This window comes from Silurus meridionalis, chromosome 13, assembly GCF_014805685.1.
Source record: "Silurus meridionalis isolate SWU-2019-XX chromosome 13, ASM1480568v1, whole genome shotgun sequence".
NCBI classification, from domain to species: Eukaryota; Metazoa; Chordata; class Actinopteri; order Siluriformes; family Siluridae; genus Silurus; species Silurus meridionalis.
Window position 1 is genome coordinate 4,268,889 of NC_060896.1, and position 21,619 is coordinate 4,290,507.

Sequence of the window (21,619 nt, forward strand, 5' to 3'; positions counted from 1 at the left end):
GGCAGACAGACAGACAGAAGGAAAGACAGACAGACAGACAGACAGACAGACAGACAGACAGACAGACATGCATATGGAAGGAAAGACAGACACACTGAAAGAAAGAAAGAAAGAAAGAAAGAAAGAAAGAAAGAAAGAAAGAAAGAAAGAAAGAAAAAAAGAAAGAAAGAAAGAACGAAAGAAAGGAAGAAAGAAAGACAGAAAGAAAGAAAGAAAGAAAGAAAGAAAGAAAGAAAGAAAGAAAGAAAGATGTAAGGCACCTAAATTAAATTTAAAGTGTTGTTGCAAAGGGTTTACATTCTTATGTGCATGTGATATATCATTTTTTTTATTTGAAGAATTCAGTTTTTTCTTAAGAAAACGATTTTTGTACGATCTGAAAGACTTTAATATCAGTAAAAGATTTAAAGATTGTAGAATCAGGCTGCAAAATGACTGTAATGGGCCCATGATGTCTTAAGTGGTGGTTAAGCTCCTCTTTTTTTTTAAAATGTTCTGGGACCAGATCATGCCCACTACAACAATGTTGTCAGCTAATTTGGAGTTGTAGGAGGTGTAAGTGGGACACATCATAAGTGTATGACTTAAAGAGGAGGCTCCTGGGGGAGTTCTTTGGGGGCTCCAGTGCTAAATGGTGAAGGAAAGTGTCCTAAGTGTTCTAGCTGAGTAGAAAGTATGGGGGAATTTTGTGTTAAATGTTGAATTGTAGTCAACAAACAACAAACATTTTGTGTGTGTTCATTTGGGTTCTTTGGCTTCCAGCATCTTCCAAAAAAAATTAACAAAACATGCTCTGGATAGTAAAAGTGTGTGAAAGTGTTTACACATGTGGTAGACTGTGTATATGTATAATTTCAAAGAAACAAATTATTGAATGGAACACTGAATTAACTAATAGCAGTTTGGTCAGATGTCCACTAGAGAGAGCTGTTTCACAATTAAGGACTTTTAAGTCAGTCAGCATTGTGTTATAATAAGCAGTAAAATTGAATAAAGATAGACAAAGATCAGTTTATGCAGTTATGCAGCTGAGAATGCAAAAAAATTGTTACGTGTTTCTTTTATGTGTTTCACTACACGTGTTACTGTTATGTTACTGTTACATGTTTGTCTTACTGTATGTTGCCATTTTGTGTGTTACTGTTATGTTACTCTTGTGTTAAACATCTGTGTTATTGTTACATGCTTTCCTATTATATGTTACATTTACGTGTTACTGTTACATCCATTTCTCTTGTGTTACTGTTAGGTGTTACTGTTCTGTGATAATGTTAGATGTGTTAGTATAATGTGTTACCATAACACGTGTTACTGTTACAGTATATGTGTTACTGCAATATGTTTCTTGTCTTTCCATTACATTTTACTATGTGTTACTTTTACACATTACTGTTATGCGTTACTTTGACATGTTTATCATATGTTTCAATTATGTTTTACCATTATGTGTTAACATTTACGTGTTACTGTTGTATGCACTGTTACATGATACTTTTTCTCATATGTTACGTGTTACCATTATAAGTGTAACATGTTTTTCGTATGTTACCATTATTTGTTACCTTTACACGTGTTACTGGTACTTTTGTGCTCTTACGTATGTGCTACTCTTAAAAATGTTTCTGTTACACATGCTGCTCATTTTACAGCTTTTTGTTGTTAACTGTGTTCATAATATATTTTACTCTTAACAGATGTTAGTCTTAGAATTTACTAAGTACCTACTAATTCTGCCTCTGTCGTTGTTATCTTTTAGTTCATCTTTATTTCTGAAGAAATGACAGGATCATGCCTACAGAAAGTCAAACATGTTTTTCACCTGATAATGTGAGAAAAACCTATAAAAAAATGCAATAAAAAATAACAATGCAGCTAATGTCCAAATTGCTTTGTGTGTGTGTGTGTGTGTGTGTGTGTGTGTGTGTGTGTGTGTGTGTGCATGGGCAAGCACTCTCTTATGTAACAGAAAATGAGTAATATGCAAAAGACGAGGCTTTGGCATCCAAATAAAACAAAGTTATGTGATATTTCTTTCTACATATGCATCTCTTTAGGCAACATTAGAAGTTGTATCAAATAGTACAATAGAAATAAAACACTTGGGCGCATATGCTACAAGATGGTGCAGATGAGATCGCTGCCATCAGGACTGTACTGAATCTTATACCTATATCCTGCAATGCTGATTATATTTGTGTGTATATATATATATATATATATATATATATATAAGACATCAGAATTCTTGCTAATTTGTTACGGGATCAAATACTTATTTTAAATGATCAAATACAAATAAATGTATAACCTTTCTCTAAAGTTTTTTTTTATATTCTGTCGATCTCTGTTAAAATAAAATTACCATAAAACCTCTAGACTGTTCATTTCTTTGTAAGGGGGTAAGTGATACAGAGTATTACTTTGCTTTAACATCATGCCATGAAATGTTTTACTCCACTTACAAAATTAACATTTTTCATTCAAAAATGACGGCATGTTTAGCAGTGTGTGTAAAAACTCACTGACACTGGAGACTCCTTCCAAACATGTTATATAAACATTTCCTTACAGAAAACCTCACCAGATGAACATGTTTTATTAATCTGGTGCTTCCACCATGCAATCCATACTAATGAGCTCTTACAATGGCAAAAATAATGTATTAGTCAAAGTGCATTAATATGACATATAATCTGAAACGTCTGCCTGAGCTTCTGTTAGAGATGATGAGTCATCAACTACTCACCAATCAGAATTACTTCAGTAAATTATATAAAATGACCAATAAAATGATCAATAAAATGATCAATAAAATGATCAATAAAATGATCAATAAAATCCATATAGATCATTTTCTCATTTTTTTCTGGAACCTGTGTGTCTATTTTTGCTTGAAATATCTTTGTCATAACCTAAGTCTGAGCTTGATAAATTATTTATGTAGGTTCAATTATATTATACAGCAAATTTCACTGATGTATTCAGGCAGTTTAAGGAGTAACATCACAAAGTGTTGACATCATGCTTTCAGTGTGCCTGCAATACAGCAACTATAATGTGCAAACAAATGCCTGGGAGATAAAAGTTTGTAGGACTCCCTCTCACCACACACACACACACACACACACACACACACACACACACACACACACACACACACACATACACAAACACACAATTACTCATAGGGCATTAGTCACTCCTAAAAGACTTTCTGTTATTCCAAAGCAGCTTTGGGCTGAAAAAGTGCCGAGTCTACAATAATGCTTTATTTCTCAATAAATCCTGGAGAAGGGAATCAGCAGATACGTAGAGGGATGGATGAAGGCAGTTTGGCTCTCCAGCAAAGCACACTTTGCTGCGTGGGTGGAGAATTAGTGAAGAGAAAAAAAAAAAAAAAACGATGATATAATTATGTAATTAATCAGTAACAAAGGAAAATTGACATGTTTTTAAATCTGAAAGACAGCTGGAATCTCTCCGTGACCGATGTCGGCTGTAGTGTTTTATTTTTAGTCTCATCAGGTCGCACTGCAGTAGATCCATTACAGGAGCAGAACCTGAACAAATTTGGCACGATTTCGTAAAGCTGAGTCAGAGATAGAGAGAGAGAGAGATAGAGATAGAGAGAGAGAGAGAGAGAGAGAGAGAGAGAGAGAGAGAGAGAGAGAGAGAGAGAGAGGGAGAACTATAAAAGTCAGTGCCCATTTCCCCATTTCTCACAGTTAATGGATGCTTTTTACTTGTCAAATGTACATTACAACACAATAAAATTCTTTCTTAGCATATCCCAGCAATGTTAAGAGACTGGGGTCAGCCATGATACAGCACCCCCAGAGAACAATGGGTTAAGGGCCTTGCTCAAGGGCCCTTAAAATAATTTGTTAAAATTTCCTATTTGATAATTTTCCTACAACAGGATGCCTTGTTGTATTGTACTTTATAGACCTGTGTGATAAGAAGCACATCACTAAAAATACATGTAAATCCAGCTTTATTGCTGTTTATTTGCTGTTATAATTAGCTCCATTTTTCTCCATGTTTCTGGGAAACCTCTCCGCTCTGGAGCGTGGCTTTGGGGATTTATTTGTGCGGATCTGATCCTGTCTCCCTACACCTGAGTTCTCTTAAATTCGAGACCACTCTGTGCAGCTGGGGATGGTTCCACCTCAACAGGTCCATGGGGTTGCTGAGCAGCTCGGGAACTTTTGTGATGGATATGGACAATATCATGTGCACACCTCAACAAAGATGGACCTATAATGAATGGACATTCAGTGTTAGATGAGGATGGGTTCATTTTTTAGTCTGCTCCTCAAGGTTTCTTTCTTATGCCATCACAAGGAGTGTTTCCTTGCAACAGTTGCCACTGGCTTGCTCATATAAATGTATAATTATGGTAACAATGTACTCATCCACTGCAAATGATCCAAACCGTAGCTGCACAACTTGTGTTCAATCTGCCCAAGTTTTCCCACACCACCCCACTGCTGCGCTCCATTCACTGGCTTCCAGTAGCTGCACGTATCAGATTCAAAACACTGATGATGCCTACAAGGCCAAAAATGGACCAGCACCATCTTACCTCAGTGACCTCATCACATCTCGCACTACATCACGCTGTCTGAGATCCTCCAGCACTGTTCGACTGGTACCTCCTTCTCTCAGAATGAGAGGTAAGTACACTTCAATGCTCTTCTCTGTTCTGGTGGTGGAATGAACTTCCCCTAGATGTCCGTACAGCAGAGTCCCTGACTATCTTCAAGCGATGATTGAAGACCTACCTCTTCCTGAAATACTTAAATTAGCACTTTCTAAGTTTGTAGAAGAGTTATATTTATATTAAGTTTGTAATCTTGCGTACCAGTGTAGATTTATTCATCGACTCAAAGCACTTTTGTACATCGCTCTGGATAAGGGCGTCTGCTAAATGCCGCAAATGTAAATATATATAACTGATTTATCTCTTTAAAGCTGTAGACAAATGTCCAAGAACATTGGTGAGGCACTGCTTGTTAATTGAGGAGGTCTCAGAGGTGTTTAGTGGGTTTGAGGAGGTCAGGGCTTGGTGCATGATCCTGTAGTTCTTCTACTCCAAACTTAACACACCATATCTCACTATGTGCACATAGACATTGTTGTGCTGGAGCTGGAGGTTCTTCACTTTCAGTTCCGTTGATGGAAAACTGTAATGGTAGGTTTTTTTTTTTTTAATGTTTGGATCTCTGACCAATCACAGCGCGTCAGAACTCTTCCACGTGCCTCTGGAGTGGAACGCCCACCTTCCAGGACGCTTAAAATGTTGCGGCGCGTCCGATGCGGCGCTTGGCGTGGTTTTGGGCGTGGTTTGAAGCACGCCCACCGGCTCGTGCCTATTCTTTTCTGCGGCGTGATCGTCGCACGCGCCGCTTGTCTCCGCCTGAGCGCGCGATGCGGAACAGCTCTGGGGGCTGAAGAGCGATCCTGATACCGGAGAGCGCGTGCACTTCACCCGGTAACGCTCATCACGGGCGCGCGCGCGTGCTGGAGCCGTGACCATGCGCCTCCATTTAGAAGGTAATAAAGTTTAACAAATTTTTACATACAGAAAACAGGGACGCATAAGGATGAAGATGATGATGATGATGAATACAGTATTGAATATAAAATAGTATATTTAGCAAAAAAGGGATGCTTTGGTGACAAAAGCTTCCAGTTGCACATAAAAAAATAAAATAAATAGAAATAAAAAAATAGAAAATAAGTAAAAAAGAAAAAAAAAGTTATTGCACATTATTATATTATTATTATTATCATTATTATTATAGTATAGGAAGAGGAATACATTACTTATTATTATTATTATTATTATTATTATTATTATTATAGTATAAATTTTGAATATTATTTTAACAATAAAACAGCATATTTTATATTTTTATGATGATGATGATGATGATAATTTCTATTAATGTATTATAAACTTTATGAGTTATTCTACAATAAACAGTATATTTTTTATTGAACATTTTTTATAAATGTCAAATAATAATAAGTAAAAACAATAAAGTTACGATGACATTGAGGATTATTATTATTATCATTATCATAGTATAAAATATAACATATGAAATAGTAGATTAAACAATAAAACAGTATGTAATATATAGAATTTTTTTGAAGAGTAAAATAATAATTAGTGAAAACAATGTTTTTTATTTTATTACATTTTCATATTACTATCAATCCCAACACTACTATACTACTACTAATAATAATAATAGCTGTTTACTCAGTAATTAAATACTTTACGATTTAAACACCAGTCATAGTTAAATAGTGCTGCATTTGGTATTTATTTTCTTTTAGACCCTACCGTAAAGCTTTGGAAGCCTTGTCTTGCACTTCAGTTGTTTAAACCATAACATGAACTTAACCATGTGACTTGTTTTTATCTTGAATTGGCTCTCAGCTTATCTCTGGCACTTAGAGTGATTGCAGTAGGCATATAAAATATTTTCCACCTTTTAATAAGTGTAAATAGCACTTTGTTGTGGGGGATTGTATTTGCAAATAGATGTAAGTTCACTGGGGTTTAGCTCTGTGTGAGCAATGTAATGTGCTGAGTCAGGGCCTCGGTGCAAAAAGGGTTTTACATCATATAAAATGACCTTAACCCTAATTAAACATGCGCATAGAGTCCATGTCATTCAAACCCCATAAGCACTTTACACATACTGATTTATTATTTGAATTGTTTCCATTTTTACAAAGATATTGGCACATATTTTTGGTTGGTCCTTAAAATGGTATCCAGTGACCCCCACTGGTTTGTGAATCACAACATATTCTGTGAATAAAAATATGGCGGAAACACAACCGACCGTTCTCAAAACTTATTATATTTATCACTGGGTTTAATAGTCATCAGCATATTTGGCTATATTTGAGTGGTCCTTGCTGCTGAAAGACTGGAATGCCAACATAAACCCATTCCAAACCGTAACTGTAATGTGAGTTCGGGTGCAATGTTCTGCTGATAGAAAGTTTAGGAATAAAAAGCAGTAATAAACAGGCATTTTTATTGTACGCATGACATAAATCTAACATTGAATTTGCTTTGCTGTTGTACACACGTCAAGTCAAGTCAAGTCAAGTCAAGTCAAGTCAAGTCAAGTCAAGTTTATTTTTTTAGTGCTTTTCACAACAGACATTGTCTCAAAGCAGCTTTACAGAAATCAACAGTCAAGGTGAATGGTGTGTATTTATCTCTGATTAGCAGCCGTGGCGACTGTGGCAAGGAAAAACTCCCTAAGATGTTATGAGGAAGAAACCTTGAGAGGAACCAGACTCAAAAGGGAAACCATCCTCATTTGGGTGCAACATCCCTGGGTGCAATATGTTTAAGAACTACTAATTTAATGACGTATTAAACCCAGATTTTTAATTCTGACACCCAAAGATGCTAGCTGTTTTTTATTTCTTGGCAAATCAAGCTTTTCTCAAGCCATGCATGTTTGCTGAACCACATATATAAGTATCAAACTTGGGTTAGTAGGAATATGGAATCTTATAATAGCAACACATAATCCTACATACACAGACAACACGGATATGCGTAAAAAGAGAGTCTCTCAATTAGACACGTCCTCGGCAGCAGAGGAACAATCCTGATCCAGCCAAGGTCACGTGGTGGCTCTGTTTTAGATCAAAGCTTTGCCTGTGTTTGCTTCATCTCCATCTAGCTGTGATGAGGACAGATGGACATTTCCTGTGTCCTGTAATCAGATAAGGAGCGATCTGTGCTGTTTAGAGAAGAAGGAAAAAAACACACCAATGAAAGAAGTGAGATACAGTGTGTACGCAAACAAGATCGCCAGAGATAAAGTTAATTTTTCTGTTAAATAACCAAGACTGTCATGACAAAAGTGAAAGATGTGATGTATAGATACATAAGAAATTTATTCAGAGTTTTAAGTAAAAAATATTGTGGATGATTATGTGATATGAATGAATTTGTCTCAGTTCATTTGCAGATCCTCCTGGCTGTTGGCCTGGCCATCATCTGCTTCTGTCTTGTGCTGGGCTGCATTATTTGTTGGCGTCGCAAGAAATCCTACTCTTCTGACGCTAAAGAGGAGGAGTTTTACCTACAATCTGCCACGTCAGATCACGTGACTGTGACTCTCAGCTCGTCCCCGTCGATCAAAATTCTTCCAGTTAAACAGCAGTATGAAGAGTTGGATGGTGATGTATTGGACTATCCATTAGAGGCCAGCAGCTTTACACCATCCGATGACAGCCAGAGCAGTTTCCCGCACATCTCAACCAGCTTGAAAAGCCCTCAGAAATCTCGATTCGCCCTCCGTCGCCTAAGCACCCCCTCCGCCCCCTGTTCTCCGTTTAAACCCAATGTTCATGGGCGAGCCTCCCTCCCGAGTATCCCTAAAATTAGCCTAGGGTCTAAAACACGCCGCGCTCTGGATCGTCGCTCAACGGTGATTGGAGACAGCTTTCTGACAGGTTCCTATCCCGAGCATTTGCCATCTATCCAACAGGGGGAGCTATCTCCATCTCAATACAGCACCAGCCAGAGCTCCAGACGCAGCTCTATCACGAACAAGCAACCTCCTACGGTTCAGTTCTCCTTGCTGTTCTGTCCAGCAGATGGCACCCTCACAATCACAATCCTCAGTTTGCTCAAGGGCTCCAGGAGGCTCAGTGGTGCCATGGTGCGAGCCAGCCTGCCCCCACTGTGCCCTGCTGCCCTGCAGGCAGTACCATCACGCAGAAACAGCCTGAGCCTAGAACCTCAGACTCAGGTGTATACTCTGATGGTTGGATCCGTAGAAGAGCTCCGGACCTGCACTCTCAAACTGGCCGTGTACGGTAAAGATTTCTCAGGCCTCCGAGAGACACCGCTTGGTGATCTAGAGCTCAACTGTAGTGAGATGGACTGGGAGCCCGATACCACCATCACCTACGCCCGCCAGCTGAATCCTGCTAGGAGGCGAGCAAAAAAGGTACAGAAACATGTTATAGTTTTAAAAGATGGGAAATGGAATACATAACACTAATGCATCACATTTTAATGTACCACAAATTATCATTGGCAGCCAAGAAATATTGATTTTTTACTGAAATCTAAATATATTTTTTGGAACAGTATTCCAATTTTTACCCAAAAAGGTTTCACAGAGAAAGCAAATAATATATAAATTAACATAATAATCTAAGTGGAGGTATTGGCACTAAGATGGGACCCCATGAGTGCATAGACGCAGATTGGGCTAAGCTTATTTGTTAAGGCTCTGGTTACTGATTGGAAGGTCAGGGGTTGAAGCCCAGGTATCACCAAGCTGCCACTTTTGGGTCTCAAAAACAAGACCCCTAACCCTCAGTACTCCAGGGGCACTGAATCGTGGCTGACCCTATGCTCTGACCGCAGCTCCTAACATCTCTGGGATATGTGAAGAAAGAATTTTACTGTGGTGTAAAGTACATGTGACAAGTATAAAGCATCTTCATTTTCTTTCTTTTCTTTAAACATGAAAGAGGGAGAAACTCATTCTTCGGTTATCTCAAGTTAACTACCTACACAACTTACTACTGGTGGTCTAGTGGTTAGGATTCGGCGCTTTTACTGCCAGTCAGGGAACCAACCCCATCCATTAGGGTTGCACAAGCCAGTGCACTCTTAGTGCCGGTCCCAAGCCCGGATAAATGGGGAGGGTTGCATTAGGAAGGGCATCCAGCGTAAAAACATGTGCCAAATCGAACATGCGGATCACGAATACAGATGATCCGCTGTGGCGACCCCTACTGGGAGAAGCCGAAAGAAAGTTACACAGCAAAGAAAATTACTTTCTTTCACTACCCAAATAAGCATCCTGTTTAGTGCTAAAAGAATTTCCATAAATCAAGAGTCATATTCATTTAATATCATATCATTCAACCATCCACTCACTCTTTGTCTTGCTATGTTAATGCTCTCTTGCTTGCTCCCTGGTTGATAGTTCTTGCTTGTTACCATGTACTGAGACTTCTTTAGTGCCTATAACTAAGAACTGATGACATCTAACACATCTGAAACAGCGTATGACAAATACGTTACCAGATTTACCACCAATGACACCCCTGACACACAACAATAATGCTGAATTACTGTTACAGGATTGTTATAGGGACTCACAGCATCTCAGGAACCTTAGATTATAAGGGATTTTGCACATCTAAACATGCTTTCTTTCTTTTTTTTTTTTTTACAACTAGTAAGGATAGGTTAGTGTTAGGGTTTTCAACATTTTAATTGATTTGTTTTTGGGGGTTCCCCGGTGGTCTAGTGGTTAGGATGCGGCGCTCTCACCGCTGCGGCCTGGGTTCCATCCCCGGTCTGGGAACCGACCCCAGCCATTAGGGTTGCACAAGCCTTAGTCCCAAGCCCGGCTAAATGGGGAGGGCTGCGTTAGGAAGGGCATCCAGCGTAAAAACATGTGCCAAATCAAACATGTGGATGGTCCGCTTTGGCGACCCCTAATGGGAGAAGCTGAAAGAAAGTTTTTTTAATTGATTTGTTTTTGGAGAATCTTTTTGCAAATATAATTGTTCTTTTAAATCGAGATCGGTGATATTATGTACATAGAGCTGTATGATGTATTCAGGCCAAAATAACCCATTTGTTTATTTATTCGTTCGGTTTGTGAGTTAATAAGCACAATACATCTTCTTGTAAAAAAAAGACAATTGTGACCTATAATAGGATATACTGTACAATTTAAAACCACTCTGTTGATATACAATCCAAAGAGGTGACTTGGTCAATGAAGCGAAACCTTAGAGCTAAAAAACAATCATCAGTGCATCTTGAAAATGAGATGACTCCGATTAGATTAAGATGTGGAAAAGCTGTTATTGAGCAACAATGAGTATCAGATTTGCCTCCGGCCTGTTGGTGATGTGTCATCAGTTCCATCAGCTCCATCACATTTCCCGTTTCTGAGGTCAGCGCTGCACCGTGCGTCCCCGTGCGTGTTCCTGCTCCTGCCAAGTGACGCAGGTGGATGGAAAATGCGGCACTCCGCTTCTGTAATAATCCATATCACGTTCGCTCGCTCTATCTATGTGAGAATGTGACTTTGTAATCAGAACGTAGCTCCCCCTGTTTGTGTGTGTGTGTGTGTGTGTGTGTGTGTGTGTGTGTGTGTGTGTGTGTGTATGCTGCATTTTCCACTCTGCTGCTAGATGGTGATATGGTGATAGGGATTAGTGCTGAGTGACTTGAGTGGCGCAACACCCACGCTTTGTCCTCAGTGAAGAAGGAAAACGGTGCCAGAGGGCATTACTATGAGAGCGAAGAAGAAGTGTGGAGAAAGTGTAAAAAAGACAACAAACTCAGATTAAATTAAATAACAAGACTTTCTATTTGAACACTACATGGTTAGTATGTTCCGTTTGCTTCCAAAGTGTGTAGTTCAAAAGTATTATATGCCGCTTGATGATTTTTTTCTAGCAGCAGCTCTGATAATAGCTTCAGCTATAATTCAAAACGGAGGTTAAAAAAATAAACCCAAACTTGTTATTGGACAAAGAGAAACTTATAGTTGTTGATATGGTGATGTATTCTCTAAACATAATGTCTATTTCACTTTTCTGGAAGGAGTCTCCAGTATCAGAGCTTTGTAACCATTAAGAATTACAGCATGGGAAAGTATTCAGGACAGAAAAAGTTCTGGTTTCTCTGAAATGCTACAAGCTGTTGTGACAAAAACTCAAAATTATAAGCAACAAACGTATATAATTTATTATTACCGCTTTACTTGCTAAAATAAAATGAATTGTATCAGGATAGATAGATAGATAGATAGATAGATAGATAGATAGATAGATAGATAGATAGATAGATAGATAGATAGATAGATAGATGGTTGAAGTAATGGATATTTGGAAGGACAGACAGACAGACAGACAGACAGACAGACAGACAGATAGATAGATAGATAGATAGATAGATAGATAGATAGATAGATAGATAGATAGATAGATAGATAGATAGATAGATAGATAGATAGATAGATAGATAGATAGATAGATAGATAGATAGATAGATAGATAGATGGTTGAGGTAATGGATATTTAGAAGGACAGACAGACAGGCAGACAGACAGACAGACAGACAGACAGACAGACAGATAGATAGATAGATAGATAGATAGATAGATAGATAGATAGATAGATAGATAGATAGATAGATAGATAGATGGTTGAATTAATGGATATTTGGAAGGACAGACAGACAGACAGACAGACAGACTAGATAGATAAGTGGTAAAGGGCCATGCTCAAGGGCCCAGCAGTGGCAGCTTAGTTGTGCCAGGATTTGAACTGAAGGCCAACATCTTAACAAATGAGCTGCCACTTTCTATTCACTGTGAAATCAGACTTCTTTTGTGCTTATATACAATAATTCTGAATAGATACACAGAGCTGGTCATGATATACTGTTACAGGATAGTCAGAATGCACATTTGTTTCTGGCAATCACATTTTTTACGACAGACTCTCTTGTTGCTGAGAGTCTAGTAGAGGAAAATAAAGTAAATCAGAAGAATCCTTTTACGTGTGGTCACCGAGAGCAGGATGCTACTGAGTAAACTCAGAGATTTATGCGTAATCCATGAAACGCTATCAGAAATCGAACATGTGTCAAAACACAGAGGGGGGGCAGGGTAAAACAAACAAGAATAATCCATGATCATGCAAAGAAAACCAGGATAGGATATGCACAACCCAGGAGCTTGGAATTAATGAATGCATGACGAGAAAAAGACACAGTGGGGTGTATACAGTAAAGACAATTTAATTAACGAGAGACACAGAACAGGTGAACTCAGTCAGAAAGAGACCAGTGGCAGAATGGAGGCAGAGACGGCACTTGAACAAATGTAAATACCGTATTTTCTGGACTATAAGCCGCTACTTTTTTCCCACGTTTTGAACCCCGCTGTTTAAACACTGAAGCGGCTAATTTATGGATTTTTCCTGGGTTTTTCCCGGTTTCACAAACTTCAAGCCAAAAAACTGAACCCCATAACATTAGACCAATGAAATTGCTAAATGGGTTCAGGTGAACCAATGAAACTCTTTATATTAAATCAGATGCGCTCCCACTGAATCGGGCCGCACCACATCATAAATATGGATGCGGTTCCTCTGACGTTTGACCTGCCTCTCACTCGGACTGTCTACAGGAAATGTGAATCATTCGTCACGCTGAAAACAACCGGGCATGAAAACACACTTCACCTGTGTTCTGAGCTGCACGGCATCGGGAGAAAAGCTTCACCGATGGTGATTTTTAAACGCACGACGATGCTGAAAGAAAAACTCCAGAAAGAAATAGTTGTGAAAGGAAGGAGGAAGACAGTGAACAATGACTTTCTTGGTAGGCTACTGTTTAGAATCAAGCTGTGTAACAGACACTGTCTTTCATTAAAACCTGTGTAAAGTTCATTAGTTTCAGTGTAGACACCTGCAGCTTATAGACAAGTGCGTCTTATTTATGTTCAAAATAAACATCTTTGTCAAATTCAGTGGGTGCGGCTTATATATGGGTGCGTTTAATAGTCCAGAAATTACGGTAAGTATTTTGCATGATGCAATCTAAAAAAGCTTTCATCTCACTGGGAATCTTGCACTTGATGCACACTGAGAGAAGGAATGTTGAATAATTGCCACAGGAAATTGAGTTAGTGCAAAGTCTGTTTGTGTATATCATGATATCATTCAGTGTAACAGCTCCGATACAGTCATCAAAAAATGCTGTTGGAATCATTTTATTTGGCTAAAAATAAATATAGTTTTTTTTACTGATCTGATCCCATTCAATTAGGGTTTTTATAATACAGAAGATGGTTATTTAATTTATATATCCAGCAGATATTAGGAATAAACTACACACTGTGCAGTCTAACATGCATTTATTTCCCTTACTGATTTATTCAAGTAGTTTTTATAATGCACTTTGTCCATGAAGTAGCATTAAAACTGACTTATATATTATAACTATCAGCAAAAATATAATAATATATACTTAATTTGCTCTTCGAGGCTGAAATCAGCAAGTCCTGCCGTGTTTATTCATGTAGGTTTGTTATCCGCCTCCTCTCTGGATTGAGACTGTATGTATTTTGTACTTTTATGTATTACGCAGCAGGGAACTCGGTGACATTTGTGAGAAACGTGCTCATTATTAGAACAGATGTTTGCTTTGTGGATTCGAAACACACACAGATGAAACAGCACCCACTGCTATGATATAATCCTCAGTAGGCGTGTGTGTGTGTGTGTGTGTGTGTGTGTGTGTGTGCGTGTGGGTTGAGTATGATTTAGGATTAAAACTCCAACAGTTTGCCTACTGATCAACACCAACTTCTCAATACACGTGTCATGAATGAAATCAAACAGCATTACGGATAAATCTTAAATAACAAAGTGGGAGGAAATGAAATTAAACATTACAATAATCTATAAGGAGTGCACATCTGTCTGCATCACTAATGAAAATAACCCTGTAATAAACCTGAGGTGTTGATTGTAATGTATTGTATCGAACGCACAATAGTTGAAAAGGATACAAATGCTGAATATGGAAGTTTATTATAAAAAACAGGCAAACAAATCCAAATCGGCAGACAGAATTAAATCTAGGTTGGATGCAGAGGTGGGAGGTAATGAAGAACAAATACTTTGTTACTGTACGTAAGCAGATGTTTCTGGTATCAGTATTTTACTTCACTATTCATTTTTAACACATTTTTACTTTCACTAATTACATTTTCAAATATTTGTACTTTCCACTTCTTACATTTTAATCCAGACTCGTTCCTTTGGTTTTAATCTATTTGGTGACATCAATATTTTTTCTTCTTGTTGCCCACCGTTTTCAGCAACAAAATTATTTCCTGTCATTACACAGCTTTTTCAACCTGCAACTGGTGTATCATTTCCTGGCTCTCGCACACCACAGATGTAGACTAGTTTACGAAGCTCACAATAAGCAGGCAGAAGGCAACAACAACTATAGCTAACATTCCTGATTACCTAATCAGCATCATATTTTCTCTGCTTGTGTTTTATATGGTGGTTGTTCAAATAGTTATAATATATTAATATGATGTGAGGTCCAGTTACCCACGTGACACTAAAACAGGTAGTAGTAAAGGCTACTTTTTACTTAAGTACCCAAACTTCTTTACGTTTTTTAAAACATGAGTATCTGTATTCTCTACTGAAGTAAAGGATGTGTGTACTTTCACCACCTCTGATTGGATGATGAATGAGGCCAAATAAGTACATAAACAAGAAACTAAATTGAAAAACCCCAAAACAAACGGTAACCATAATAAGTTTGCCAATCGCAGTAAAACTCAAGGTACTTTGTGTAACTAACTAATTAAAAGTACCCTTCTTTTTTTTTGAAAGTCCAAAAATACAAACAAATCAGGAAAAACAAAAATAGTGTTCACAGAACAAAAATCCTAAAGAGCAAATGGTGGAAAACGACAAAATCGGATCTGAAAATCTGGAAACGGGAATTATTGGAATTAGGAGTTGGCGACCCTGAGGGCGTCTTTGTTAGGAACCAGGTTGACCTCATTTCCAACCCCTTGCCAATAGTTATGGAGCAGCGGAGTGGTGCACAACGAGCGTTCACTGTAGAAGCCTTTTATAAGAATGGTGATATTTTGAGTGAAGGGAATTCCGGTGCTATTCCCAGGTGGGACGTCATGATCGTGTTCTGTTTGCTCATGCGATTACAACATGGGTACGTCATTTCATAAAAACATCTCAAAACATCTCAACACAGCGATAAATCATGTTGTTGCTCCTCACGATGGCAGCTCGAACAGCCTCAATATTCTCTGGCGTGTGGGCCGTTCAACGCCACCCAAAGACTTCTTTTTTAAGGCTAAACCCGTTTCTTTGAAATTAGCAGACGGGACACAATCATGAAGTCCTAACTGGTAATGTTGCCAAAATTCCCTTTGTGCAGCACTCACGCTATCACCATTATTATAAAAGGTTTTACAGCAAACCCTTTCCACTGATTCATTATAACTAATGGCAAAGAGGGTTGGAACTGTTTCCCTGCACCACTCTGTACAACTCGAAAGCAGAACACAATTAAATCTACCACTTAAAAGGGAAAAAATATAATAAAGTCTTTCTCTGGAAAAAGCACAGAAGAAGAACAAATCTTTTTCAAGAAACCACTTACACAGGGCTGCTCGAGATAGGGCTGGAAACACAGGCGACCAAAATGTAACAGACAGACTGCATAACGTTAACAACTACGATTGAACACAAGTGGAAATAATAGGTAGCTATTGAGGGACACAGGGACACAATGGCGACATCTTGTGGGGAGAACAGGAAACACAAGGAAAGAACAAACAAAACAGGGCACAAAAACTTGTCAGGGTTCCCCAAATCCTGACAGAGACCATTTGAAACTATGGTGAGATTTATGTGGAGACATTACATGAGTGGAAACAAACACACACACAAGATCTCTGACATTGATATGTATATGACTTGTATTGTGTAATTCACTGTGTAAAGATTTTTTTTGTATCAGTTTGCAGTTGCATTTGATATTCATCCACAAAACATTTATCATATTATAGCAGCTCATTCCTTCCCCAGCTTCTTTTTTCCTCTGTTTTGACATTCCTGTGTTCTAAAAACTCATGTTGAAGAAAAAACACACCAACAAAGCTCCGACACTGGAGACTCCCTTCATGAATGATAAATCTTCACATCAGTTTTTATACGCTTTTTTCTTTATTCAACCTCAGCACTGGTTTAAAAATGATTATGATTATGTGAGTAAATGCATTAATATATTCCAGTGATTTACTTTGCAGCTGAAACTACTGCCAGTTTACTGACTGCACTATTTTTCATGTGTGCTTTCAGAGCCACAGTACTCAAGAGCCCTTGGGCACGTTGAGGACATCAGTGTGCATTTCCAAGCCTTTGGGTCAACTTTTTATCCTGCTTCAGTACCAGACTCAAGCCCATCGGATTAAAGTGATGGTGCGCAAAGCTGAAAACCTTGCCAAGCTGACTCGAATGCCTGGGGCTGCAGGTATGCTAGCATTATTTACTGAATATGCAGTGTATTATACATTGTTCTTAGCAGATTCTACAATATTATATGGCCAAAGTTTGTGGACACGAGACTATAAGATTGGTATGTGCTTTTTTAACATCCCATTGCACATTAATTCCCATTTCCTGCGAAGATGTTCCACTAGATTTGGGAGTGTGCTTGTGGAGTTTTTAATGAGAGTCATTTAGCCGCAAGGGTGTTAGTAAAGTCATGTATTGATGTAGGTGAGGTGAGGAAAGGAGGCATATTCAGAAGGTTTGAAGTCAGAGCTCTATAACAGGCCACTCAAAATCTTTCACTTCAACTCATGTAAAGCATATCTTAATGGAGCTGGCTTTGTACACAGCAGCACTGTCATGCTGAAACAGGTTTGAGTCTCCTAGTTCAAGTGAAGGAAAATTTATGCTACCACATCCAAAGACATACAATTGTGTGCCTCCACATTTGTGAAAACAGGAGAGAAACCACATATGGCTGGAGAAATCAGGTTTCACAATTCTGTTGTAGATTTAGAGTATTGTCTGAGGTACTACACAAAGAACATCTACAAAGTTAGCAGCAATTTCTTCTATTCAACGAGATAAGAAACAAGACATTGTTAATTAAAAGCCGATTTAATGAATTTATTAAATAGATAAATTAATGAATCCAGGACTTTAACAATGGATCTGGTTTTTAATTGAAAATTCCCACAAATAAAAAGTGACAGGAGCTTTTCTTCATGTATCAGATCACTACATCGTCATCAACCTGCGTCAGGGGGGGAACGTGATCAGTACTAAAGAGACGAAAGGGGCTAGTGGACCTAACGCCGTGTGGAACGCACCGTTCCTGTTCGATTTACCACCTGGTGACATCATCAGACTGCCTCTGGTCCTGGAGTTCATCGTTATGCAGGTGAATAGAAAACATCATATCCTTAAAATTCCATTTTTTTTTAATGATCATGTAAATATGTTTTAGAACAAATAAATGTGGAATTGGCCATTTATTATATATATATATATATATATATATATATATATATATATATATATATATATATATATATATATATATAGAAATAAAGTCGGAATTGCGATTTTTTTTTCTTCTCGCAATTGCGACATTTTATCTCGCAGTTTTGACTTTACACGCACTCACCAACATATTTATATATAATTTTCACAGGGACGGCTCTACACAAAAAGTAGTGTACTCGGTCGTGTTCTGATTGGCTCTGAGGGCCCGGAGGAAGGGCAACAGCACTGGAAGGAGATGTGCAGCCGAGGGCAGGTGGAAACAGCACGATGGCACACACTCCTCTCAGATACACCCTAAAGCCAACTCAAAATACTGGACATCATTTATAACAGTGGGGTTTCTCATCTCCAGCAGCAGCAGCAGCATTTTATTGGGACTCATCCAGTGATAAAGGATGTATTTATTATTGTGATTGCAGTATTTATTCATACAAAGTGTTGCAAATGATTTTATTTTTACTATAATACTTTTCAATCCACTTTCATTTCATTTGTGTAGTGTTTTTCAGTGTTGTCATGAAGCCAGTGGTAACAAGAAGGAAAAAGGATAAGCTACTGCCTAGAGAGAAAGCAATTGTGGTCATTTCTAAAATAATGTTTAGTTTTATTATGAATAACTGATGAATATGTAGTATGAAAAGTCTATATGTTGTTTTCTTCTAAAAAAAAAATCTACAATTGGGACCATCACAGAAACTGTAATGTTTCCACTACAATACCATTACAAACCATCATCTGCAACAATCTGAACCATTACCAAATGGTCAGTGTATTATGTACTGTGTTTGTGTTTATCATTCTCCTAAACCCAAACACATGAGTGTAATGTACTAAAATGTACTGGAACCTGGATGCTCAATAATCTCCTAATGGCCTCTAGTGTTATTCAGTAGATACCAACATGTAGTTACCAGAATGTGCTCTATTGGTTCTCAAGACATAACTATAGAAGACACTAATTAAGACACTAATAGAAGACGCATGGAAGTGCCCGCTTTTATTTTCTTTCGTTAATATTTATTTCTACAACACAGGCAAACCCGGGAAAAACAGCAACCATATTTGCACCATTACAGTTTCCATTACAACCAATACAAGTCCCAATGTAACTAAAACCATTATTACTTCTATAAACACTGATCAGGTATAACATTATGACCACCTGTCTAATATTGTGTTGGTCCTCCTTTTGCTTCCAAATAAGTCGTGAACCGTCGAGCATTAACAGCATGAACTTCTTCAGTAGTTTGAGCTACAGGAGCTCATCTGTTGGATCGGACCTCACGGACCAGCCTTCGCTCCCCACGTACCCTGTCGCCGGTTCACCACTGTTCCTTCCTTGAAGCACTTTTAATAGATACTGACCACTGCAGACCAGGAACATCTCACAAGAGCTGCAGTTTTGGAGATGCTCTGACCCAGACGTCTAGACGTCACAATTTGACCCTCGTAAAACTCAAATCCTTTTGCTAATTACTTATATATATCTAAATATATATATATATATATATATATATATATATATATATATATATATATATATATATATAAATGAGCCACAGTTCACAAACGACACCAAAAATACTCTTAATGCAACTGCTGCATCATATGTCATATTGAAAAATGCAATGGGTCACAAACAATAAACTGAAAACTCCTGTTGTGACAGCAGTTTAAGCCTTTTGTTACTATCAGCTGCCATGAAGTCATGCTGTCTCGCTTTATGTCACTTCAACAAGATGTTATTTGGCATTGAATTGATCTTGTGTTATAACACTTCCCATGTAGACCTATAGTATTTTACAAGGTTATAACAACTGATGTTGTAACTTCAATGATGTCTGATTCAGATAATTAACTCTATATTTATACATTCTGGTGACTTTAAGTGAAGTAAGATTATGTTGAGATGTTATGACACAGTGAACAAACAGTGAATGCATCTTTTTTCCAGTTGTCCATGTGTACTGATATCGTAGAAACATTCATCTCTGTATATTATGATCTCAAATAACGGTGATGGACTATGTAAAAAGTGCAATTGTATGATTTACTACATGGACAAAAGTAATGAGACACCTGACTTTTTGGTTCTTCCTCAAACTGTTACCACAAAGTTGAAGGCACAACAGTTGTATAGTATGTGTTTGGATAAGGTAGCATGAAATTTTCCTTTACTTGAACTAGGAGACCCAAACCTGTTCCAGCATAAAAATGCACCTGTGCACACGAAAACAGGCTTTACATGGTTTGGAGTGGAAGATCTTGATTGGCCTTCTGTAAAGCTCTGATCTCAACCCAATTGGACACCTTTGGGATGAATAGGAATGCTGATGGCACCTCAGGCCTCCTCACCTCACCTACATCAGTACCTGACTTTACTAACACTTTTGAGGCTGAATGAGCACAAATCTCCATGAGCACACTCCAAAATCTAGAGGAATATTTCCCCAGAAGAGTGGAGGTTATAAGAGCAAATGGGGACTAAATGTGGAATCCGATGTTCAAAAAGCACATACGAATTTTATGTCAGGAGTCCACAAACCTTTGTCCATATATCAGTGTATCAGTGGATTTGTATGATGCTTCTTGACTCACATTTATGTACAATTGTGGAACAATTGTTTAATTTTAACAACAGCAGCTACAAGTTGCAGCTACAAGGCAAATCACAGGTGTACTGTATCTAAATGCATTGTTCTTATATGTAATTGCATATATGTTAACAGCTTGTATGGCATAATCTTCAGTCTAATAATAAACATACAATTTTGTAAAGAAAGAAAATATTGTTGTCTACTATAATTAAATGTTTATTTATTGAATATGTATGGAAAGAGTCTCCATTGTCTGTGCTTTGTATCATCAATTCTTCACTATGGGAATGTCTTTAGAAGAGAGTTTGGGGATTTCTTTATATACTATGTTTTTTTGTTTGTATTTTTGCCTGGTGTTGCCAAAAAGAGGAGCCCGTTGATGGAATGACCATTTGAAATAATCCAAGTTAGAGCGTTTGTCAATGTTTGACTCTCAACAGCTTTATATAATATGATGTGATTTTCTGTGTTTGTATTATATAAGACTTGACATTTATTAACAAATACATATGGTAGAGTGACAGATAAGACAAAACAGTAGTTCTCTTAAATTTTTTATTTCTTTACCTAAATTTACCCAGATTGGGGTGAAATCCAGCATAGGTCATGCATCATAATATGTCTTTTCCTGGTTTGATTTGAAAAAAAATAATCTGGTGAATCAGTGTTGATTTATTCATCGATAGATACTCAATGCATTCATAGCGTCTGCTTAATGGCGTAAATGTAAAAGTAAATGCATTTATGAGTGTATCTGATGTGAATTCGCCTTTTCAGTTTAGTTATCCCAAATGATGTTGTAGTTCAGCATGGTTAAAACAGAGTACTAGGAAATTATGAGAAAATTG

General features: G+C 37.8%; 1 protein-coding gene across 1 annotated transcript; it reads left to right on the forward strand.

The window, feature by feature from the left end:
* Window positions 1-5,336: 5,336 nt before the first annotated feature.
* Window positions 5,337-18,834, forward strand: LOC124395446 (synaptotagmin-5). The gene is made up of 5 exons (XM_046863924.1): window positions 5,337-5,556; window positions 8,005-9,002; window positions 16,957-17,128; window positions 17,883-18,049; window positions 18,323-18,834. The coding sequence occupies exons 1-5, from the start codon at window positions 5,538-5,540 to the stop codon at window positions 18,470-18,472; spliced, it is 1,506 nt and encodes a 501-aa protein (XP_046719880.1). The 5' UTR covers window positions 5,337-5,537; the 3' UTR covers window positions 18,473-18,834.
* Window positions 18,835-21,619: the final 2,785 nt, after the last annotated feature.